The sequence below is a fragment of the Oryzias melastigma genome, unplaced genomic scaffold (genome assembly GCF_002922805.2).
Source record: "Oryzias melastigma strain HK-1 unplaced genomic scaffold, ASM292280v2 sc00288, whole genome shotgun sequence".
NCBI lineage: Eukaryota > Metazoa > Chordata > Actinopteri > Beloniformes > Adrianichthyidae > Oryzias > Oryzias melastigma.
Genome location: NW_023416906.1, coordinates 61,805 through 70,654, shown reverse-complemented (window position 1 = coordinate 70,654; position 8,850 = coordinate 61,805). Strand labels below are relative to the sequence as shown.

At 40.1% G+C, this 8,850-nt stretch overlaps 1 protein-coding gene across 3 annotated transcripts in view; it reads left to right on the top strand.

The window, feature by feature from the left end:
- The first annotated feature begins 3,231 nt into the window (after positions 1–3,231).
- pik3cg (phosphatidylinositol-4,5-bisphosphate 3-kinase, catalytic subunit gamma) overlaps positions 3,232–8,850 on the top strand; it is a 30,284-nt gene continuing 24,665 nt past the window's right edge. Inside the window, exons 1-4 of one of the 3 annotated variants that reach the window (XM_036210898.1) lie at positions 3,232–3,959; positions 6,383–6,596; positions 6,684–6,855; positions 6,933–7,195. In XM_036210898.1, coding sequence (XP_036066791.1) covers positions 6,390–6,596; positions 6,684–6,855; positions 6,933–7,195 — 642 coding nt within the window. In that variant the 5' untranslated portion in view covers positions 3,232–3,959; positions 6,383–6,389. Of the gene's footprint in view, positions 3,960–4,105; positions 4,363–6,382; positions 6,597–6,683; positions 6,856–6,932; positions 7,196–8,850 lie in introns of those variants that run through there. The other 2 variants (XM_024265135.2, XM_024265137.2) reach the window with 2 other exon arrangements.

Here is an 8,850-nt window from a genome sequence, read left to right as displayed (position 1 = left end):
ATGTCATCTAATACATTGACCACGCCCTCCAGCCCTTCCAGGTGTCTGGCTATGCATCTCTGGAACACTTCTGGTGCTGAGGAAATACTGAATGGATGTCTTTTGAATCTATATGTACCAAATGGTGTGTTGAATGTGCACAGGTGAGAGTTTTCTTCTTCTAGCTGGATTTGCCAAAATCCACGGTTTGCATTAAAAACTGAAAAATATCCGGTATTTGGCATCCCAGCGACCACTTCCTCACAGACACACCCCCAGAGTGAGATAGAAGCCCCGATAAAGAGAAAATATTTGAAGGATTTCTTCCTTTTTTTTTTCTTTTTTTTTTGAAGATTTTTGTAGAGCTCCTCACAATAAATAAAATCTACATGTCTTCTATCTTTTGGACCTGGATCTTTTGGGGTGCTCGTACGCCAGCTGCATTGGGCGGCCACTTTCCGTGGGGGTGTATGCAAACGCGCGTAGCACAATGTCGGAGTTCTGCTCATGCTCAGGATCACATGTTTGACAGGCGGTGAGCAGCGGATTCGGTGCGCGGTGAAAGAGGGCGGGGCACCAGTTTGCGGCTTGGAGGTTGAGGAGCTCTGATTTAACGGGAAATGAAAATGTGTTGATTTGGGAAGATGTAGCCTAAGCATTATTTTTTATTACTGAAGTTCCGAAATTGGCACCGATTAGGAACTGAAACCAAAGAACCACTTTGGCACCGGAACCAAATAAAACCCAGTCGGTAGCCTCATCGAGAGATTAAAAAAAGGAAAAAGATCTTTAAATATTATTTTCCCCCTCGGATTCATACGAAACAGATAGCCTTCAAGCTCAGCCACAGAGACTCAGAAACACTGTGGAAGCGGCTGTCATACAGACACAGCCCCCTGTACCGGGAAAATCTTTTAATAATATTTATTTTAGTAATCTTTTAATAATAATTATAACCAACACATGAAGACATGATTACTGATTAACCTTATCCCTCAACATCATATTCAAAATGAGATATCCACAGACAGCTCCTCCCACTAGCCACACATTTTTTGAAAGGCAGCCAGCAGCGAATTCGCTGTGCAGTGTAAGAGGGGCGGGGCGAGCGAATTTGTCACGCGAATCGCGTTCGGTGTGAAAGCACCTTTACAGTCACCATATTGTTACACGTTGGAGGGAAGATCCGGACAGATGTGTCTTTCTTACACGTTTAGCTTTTAGTGAGCAGCTGCAACATAAACACAGCACACATTGAACCTCTGTCTCTACGTTTCATTCAACAACAGGCCAGGTTAAACTTAGCTTTTTACATTTATCTACAAAATACATCAGTAATTCTCCATCTTATATCCCTGTGACCATGTGACATATTCATAACTCCAGGTCCACCACGATAACCTGTTTCTGTGTTATCTTTAGCTGCTAAGTGCTACTGATATAGCTAATTACATAAAAACCATCACAAACGAACAGCGACACAAAAAATACAGACAACGGCTAACTTCATGTCCAAATTGCTGTGTCCTCCCTGGGCTGTGTTTGTCGGCCGGTGACTTCACAGAGCCGCAACAGTTGCCGTCCAAATTCAACGAAGGCTTCAAACTCGGCCAACGAACGCGGCCTTCCTTTTCCCAAATTCAAGGATCGTTCTGGTGTATCCTTCTATGCTGCCTATATCCCAAGATGCATTGTGGTCGGCCCCGAAGTTTTTTTCGGACAACAATGGCGGACTTTGATGCGGGACCCGAGTTGAGAAAATGTCACTTTTAAATGTAAGTAAAAACTGTAATCTGATAAGATTATGATTTTGATTTATAAGGCTTAGGGGTGAAAATGATCATCTCTTCACTGGTGCTAGATTTTCGGCTGCTGTGGCATGAAGGTAAAAAATACATTTATATATGTCTTTGTCATAATAGAGCCGTCATCATCAGTCCTGTTCTTCATGAGCTTCACTGCCCTGCTTGTTTTGCAGATAACTCTGCTTCAGTAATTCCTGGTTATCTGGATTGAATACGTTCAGTTTCTGATCCAGGTGAGCAGAAGTAGCTTAAACAGCATTAGATTTTTTAAGCTTCTTTGAGTATCTTTTAAAAGCGCTATATGAATAGTAGTTCACTTTCGGCTTATCCCTTTCGGGGTCACCACAGCGTAACAGCATCCACTGTTTCGCATCAGTGATTTGTCAGAGTTTTTACGCCGGATGCCCTTCCTGACACAACCCTGTACTTGAGGGGCACAGGGACCCAGTTAGGCAGCAGCGTCAAGGGTCTTGTCTAAGGACCCAATCTGGGTGGAGATCAGTGGACAACCCAAGGAATCAAACCCAGGGCTCCTGCGTGTCAGCCCTTCACCGAACCCACTGAACCACCCAGCCAATTAAAAGCGCTATATGAATAAAACATATTTATTATTATTAGCTGCTAAACAAACGGGGCAGGAGCTCTAGAAGAACAGAGTTGGTGACCCCTGCAGTAGAGTGTGTTTTGTGCTTTAATGTGAAGCATTTTTGAGAGGAATTAACCCTCTCATCTCTCCCTCTTTGTTTTGTGTGTTTTTCGGGACAATCCTGGGGAAAATGGATTTGTGGGACAAGGTCCAGGATAAGGCTGGATAAGAGAACTTCAGAGTCAGGTACAGCAGTGGGTGAAAGAGAGGAGAGTGAAGAAAGAGAGGAAGGAAGGAGTAAATCACCAGCTGGAAGAAAAAGAAGGGACAGAGATGAGCTTCTAGACCTACGGAAGAGGATTAGGGCCAAGGAAGAAAAAAAAATTTAATAATGTACATATGCTGTTGAACTATCAGGGTAGACTTGTGTGACTGACAAACAGTCTCAGAGTTTTACATTGAGCACAGAAAGTGTGTGGAAATGCAGTTTTATTGGCCTGTTTATGTTCACCTACCTATCGTCCGATTTCTGTAAATTTAAATCTCACATGCTTCTGAAAATACTGCTGAACTTATTATCCAAAAGATTGTTGTTATTTATTTATTTTTAAATATTTTTGAGCATGTGAACAGGCAACGTGTTAATGTCAAAGCTGGCAGCAACATGAAAGCTCTATGTTGGTTCAAGTTCTCATTTATCCAGGTGAAATGATGGACCGTTCACGTCAATGAGTGACATCCTAGAAAGGAGTCTTGGCATCTGGACTTCAAATCTTTCTTGAAGGAAGAAGGTGGAAGTCCAGATGCCAAGACTCAATTTTAAGATAAAGAAGGTTCAGTTATTTTCCTATATTTTTACTGTGACATTAAATAAAAATCATTTAAATTTGTTTACATTAATTAATTTGTCTTTGCAGATTGGTGGTGATGTCATCGCTTTGGAGGATGCAGAAATGGCTCTTCACATTCCTGTCTGTGGAGTCTGCAACAAGTCATGGCAGAAAAGACTGATTTTCTCTCCCCATCAGACACTATTGGTTCTTAGACACTGGACATCGTTATCGTTATTGATATTTTTAAGTGCATTTGTGAAAGGGTCAATTTGGGTTGAATTTAAGTCTGAAAAATCCCCCACATCATTTCCTGAAACATCAAAAAGTGTTTAAGTCTGTCTTGGAGTAAAAAAAAAAAACAAAACAGGAAATTATATCCTTATTCCTGTCAATTGATTGCCCTGCCTCTTTTCCTCTTCCCTAATATTCTATTTATCCCAAATATTTTTCATTACAAATAAAACTTTTAAAATTTCTGTGCTTTCATACTCGTAGTATTGGACAAACCTGGAATAATGTTTTATTGTAAAATAAAAGGGAAATACAAAAAACAAAAACGTTTTATTTTGAAAGGACCCGGAAGTTTGGTTTCAGCCGATGACAACTTTTTCTATCGAAGAAGTTCATTTCCTTAAACCGGTTTCTGTCGGCAAACTTCAGAAAGTGGTTCGAAGTCTGTCTTGGAGTCGCATAAATGTGGAAGTGTTCGCCCGAACCTCTGGCTTTCGTCGCCGTCTGTCTCAGTCGGTGAGTCTGGTGAGAATGTTCAGGCTTTTATTTGCCATTATTGCGGCGGCAGCTGGACCGTTACACGGCCGCCGGTGCCGGTCCGGCTTCTGCTGCCAGCTGACCTCAGTCCGCACCGGCAGAGTTTAACTAATGTTTACGACACTCTCTGCTATACAGTCTATGGTTGAAACCCAACCAGAACCGTAAAGCAGGGCGGTGGTAAACAGCGGGCTGTGTTTCTGTATCGCGTTTGCTTCCTGCTTCGCGCTTCCTCTGCTGATGCCGCACAACAAGCAGAAGGGAAACTCCAGGGACTTTTGGACATTGAGTGAAGAGGAAGAGCACGTTAATATGCTCAGTAGTAAAGTCATGACTGTATGCAGTAGATGTTTATCATCACCACCCGATAGGAGAATCAAATACAGCCCAGGTAGGTGACAGCATAAATGCTCACATTCTAGTCTGTCAGTCCAAACTCCGCCCATCTTTGATTTGCTGTCACTTTTTGTGACAGTACTGGAGCTGGATCAGAGTTTTATGACAAAACATCCTGGTTTTTAACTTCAAAGTTACACTTTATTTTGTCTTTCTCCGTTTTGATGCTTTTATTTTGACAGGAAGAGCAACAAAGTTGTCTATTTAAGTGCACTACAAGTGTACTTTTAGTCTGTACTAAAAGTAGAGCTGCCACAATTAGTCGACTAATTGGCGACAAATCGTTGATTAAAATACTCAATACACTAATTTAATAGTCGATTAGTCGTTATTTTATATTATATGGAGTCACAGTGTAGTAAAGTTGAAAGTTATAATGGCATCATACTAGCTTTATGGACTATTTTGGCATTTATTAAGGTTTTTTTTAGACTATTTCGGCGTTTAGCTAATATTTCTGCTACATGCTAGCTGCTTTGGCTCACTTAGGCTTTTTTTTCAATTTTAAGGATAATTTCGCATTTAGGTAATATTTTGGTGGGCTGTCAGCTTCAGTGATTTCAGCTATCAGCTTCAGTGTTTTTAACTGTCAATTTCAGCATCTTCAACTAACAGCACTAGCATCTTCAGCGGTCAAGTTCAGCTCACAGCATTAACTTCTTTCATTTTTAAATCATGTAAATCTGTAAACTTTAAGGGGGCCATACCATGAAAATTAAACTTTTTGAGGTTTTAATTTTTTTATTTTTACTGTTCATCCCTCACTATAAAGGACTTCAAAGTGGTATTTTGATCTGTTCATGCAAACACTGTCTGCACCAGCCCCTCCCATAACCACGAAAATTAACAGGTCCTACCGTGCTGATGTCAGCACGATGTGAACCGGCCCCTCCAGGAAGAGTCTGCTCTGACAGCACCGCCCCCAGTCTAACACCAAAACTCAAATTTCTCCACAGAGCTAGTGGTGATCAACCAAATAACTTTCATTTTAGAAGCCGCGTATTTCCCAGCTGTGTCTTCAACAAATTCCAGCTCAAACTGGTGTTTGTTACTTTAGACGCGGGGGTCCTTTAAGACCCCCCACCAGTGATTTTGCAGTGATTGGTGCTAAAATAAAGCAGAAAAGTAATTAAACATAAACAAAAGTTAGATATTCACACAACATAAATTCAAATACAGTAAAGCAAATGTACTTGATGAAGCTAATTCTGTTAATGTATGCAATGACAGAGCGGGAAAGCTGTTCTTATGGGGCGAGGTTCTGGTCTGGATGGACTGGGTATCACTGGGATCGTTTTAGCTCTAAAGATGATTGGAGTGGGACTTTGCTATGTCTTCATTTCAGCTCATCAACACGATGTGACTCCCTGTCTCTAAAAAAGATGTTCTAAAATGCGTCAAAAGGTCGTGAACTGGTGGTAAATCATTTCAATTCAGTGAGCAAATTAGGTCGTCAGGAAAATAGGAAAGTGTAAAGTCATGGAGCAATGGTTTAAAACATGGATTACTCGTGGTGGTTAAACCGATTAGTGGAAATCCGTATGAAACAAACTGCACAGTTTGCCAAAAAAACATTCAAACTTGGCACAATGAGGATGGAGTCCAGCTGATTGTTTCATTTTCTTTGTAGATTCAGTTTTAAATTCGATTTGAGGTGTTCTTAAAAAATGTGTACATTTTTTGTAAATCAGTACCGGTCTGGTCCAAAATGATGTCATTATAGAGCTATTAAACATCAGAGAAGCATGGGGTGGAGATATCATGGTTTGTGGTTGAAATATTTACGCTAGAGATGACCGAGATGTGAACCAGCCTACACTAATGTGGGATTTTATTGCAGTTTCTACATAAATATTCTACCAATAAGGGTGCTTTGCATGGAGCAAAGGTCAACACAAGCAAAGGCTTGTGGGAAATCATGCAAACCTCTTTGGAAATACATTACCGCTGAATGAAGAGGAGACTGAAGGTATGGAAATGACATGGTAATGATGGAAACAATGTTGGTTTTGAAGCTAGGGGATGGACAGGCGGTCGATCCAGGTGAGTGACGAAGAGCCCGAAGCGCCGCACTGCAGGAGGAGGAGGAGAAAGAAAGCCATCACGCCGTCCTCCTGCGCCTCCATGGATCAGATCACCATTGAGTTTGTGATGCCCTCTGTGGCTCGAGGCGGGAACAGCCCGGACGTTCTGCTGCTGGACGTGGCCGGGAACTGGACTGTGGAGCAGGTCAACCCAACTCTGAATTCCCCATACGGGTCACTTTGAGTGTTTTTGGCTGAAGTGACTGAAAGGTCTGGGCTTTCTGTCACTCAGGTGAAGGCTCAGGTGTGGATGAAGGCGGTGACTTTAAACCTTTGCCCTGACTTCTACCAGCGCTTGTCTCCTGACCACTGCATCCTGCTGTATCAGAAGAAAGGAACAGTGTGTGAGATCTACGACAAGCACCAAGTCTTCCAGACTCTGGACTGTATTCCCTACTGGAGAGGTATCGCTGCCGCTCAAAGACAGAGGCTTAGATGATGTTTCCCGGTCATGCTGAAGACATGTCCTGTGTTCCTAAAGCGCTGAAGAAGGGCGTGGGTCGGATCCAGATGGTTCCGCGGCCGCAGCCGTCTGAAGAGTCCCTCCAGTACCAGCGCTACTTGAACTGCCTGATCGGCTACGACGTGACGGATGTCAGCAACGTCCACGACGATGAGCTGGAGTTCACGCGCCGCAAGCTGCTGACGCCGAGACGCATCGAGCTGTCCGACCGGGACCCCAAGCTTTACTCCATGGACCCCTGGGTCACCCGCAAGCCGCTGCCCGAGCACCTGCTGTCAAAGGTGAGGTCCCGATCTCCGGTAGAGCAAAATGAGGTCTCCTCAGAATGAAAAAAAATCACTAAACTGAAGAAGAAAACCACTAGAAAGTAGGAAAGGATTTGTCCATGCAGCAACAGATTTTAATTGACGAGAAATCTGATTATAAGTTATCAGAATGTAGAGACAAGAGTTCACACGAGCATTCAAAACAGGGAAGAAACCGGCTGACTGGTAGAATTACTTTCAATTCAATGTTTTACACTATTTTTTGCTAATTGTGAGCACATAGTTTTGTATTTTTTTAGTTTTTATTAGCCTAATTGTAGTAAACTAGTGTAATAAGTGGAAATGATTCAGTTTAAAACAAAATGTGAGCAAAATGAGATATCATTTTAGTACAAGATGGTCCGTCCTAATAAATCCCCATAAAATACATGAACAACGTAACTCAACATGACATGAATCTACATTATTTTTTCCAAAATAATGACAAAACTGGCTGAGACATTTATTTGCCACATCTTCAAATTATGAAGTAATCCTATTTTTAAAAACTGAATTTCGTTGTCTTCTGAAAATTTCTTAACTCAAGTAGTTTTAGTTTTTTTTTTGAGTCTTAAATCAAGTTTTTCGGTTGTCAAAAGTTTTGACCAAAATATTTCAGTGCAAAATCTGAATCTTAAGAAAGTCAAAAGACCCTTAAATTCCAGAAAAAATGTCTTATTAGGAAAGTTTTTTAATAGAAAAATAATAATTTAACCTAAAAATAATATAACATAACAACAAAATAATGTAACATGATTTGATATTATTTTTTTGTTTTGTTTTTGTGTAAAGGAATTAGTGTTATTTTTATATGAAAAATACAATATAAAGATTGACTGATTGATCTAAAAATGATCATAGTTTAAGAAAACTTAAGTCTTGCTGAACTTAAAATGTAAAAAAACCAATTCCAAAATGGATTTTCTATCATTATTCAGATCAATTCAATTTTATTTATATAGCCCAATATCACAAAAACAATTCCCTCATTGGGCTTCATACAGATGCAGAAGGTCGGTTATGAAATATAAACAATAACTAATTGATAATTTTGACTCTGGTGTGACTTCATCCTTTTTAAGCCAATTATAAAGATGAAAAATAATCATTTGAAAAAAGTATAAAAATAATACATAAACTAGAAAAGTTGCATTACCTGTGATAATGCTAATGTGAATGCTTTTGGCTGAAAGTAGTCGCTGAAGATGCTGAAGCTTTTTGCTGTAAATGGTAACTCAATTGACTTTAATTCCTGAAGGGATTTGCTGAAAATGCAAAATATATTTGCAAATAAAATTCTTTAAATTTGCTACAAGCCTGGAAATTTCGTTAAAGAACTATGAAAGAGTGCTGAAGTTTAAAAAATTGTAGTAAAAATTGCTTAAAAATCCCTAAAACATGCCAATTTTGCTAAAATATTTAGTGTGTTGCTTAAATATGAGCTAAACTCCAAATTAGCATATAAAACCTCAACAGATGCCAAATGATCCAAATAAGCTAGCTTATTGCTTAAATACTAGCTAAACTACAAAATATCCTAAAAATTCTTCTTTTAACTAAATTAGCCAAAAATGTTAGCCTGTTGCTAACATAGAAGCTAAACTTTAAATTAGCCCATAAAACCTCAGTAG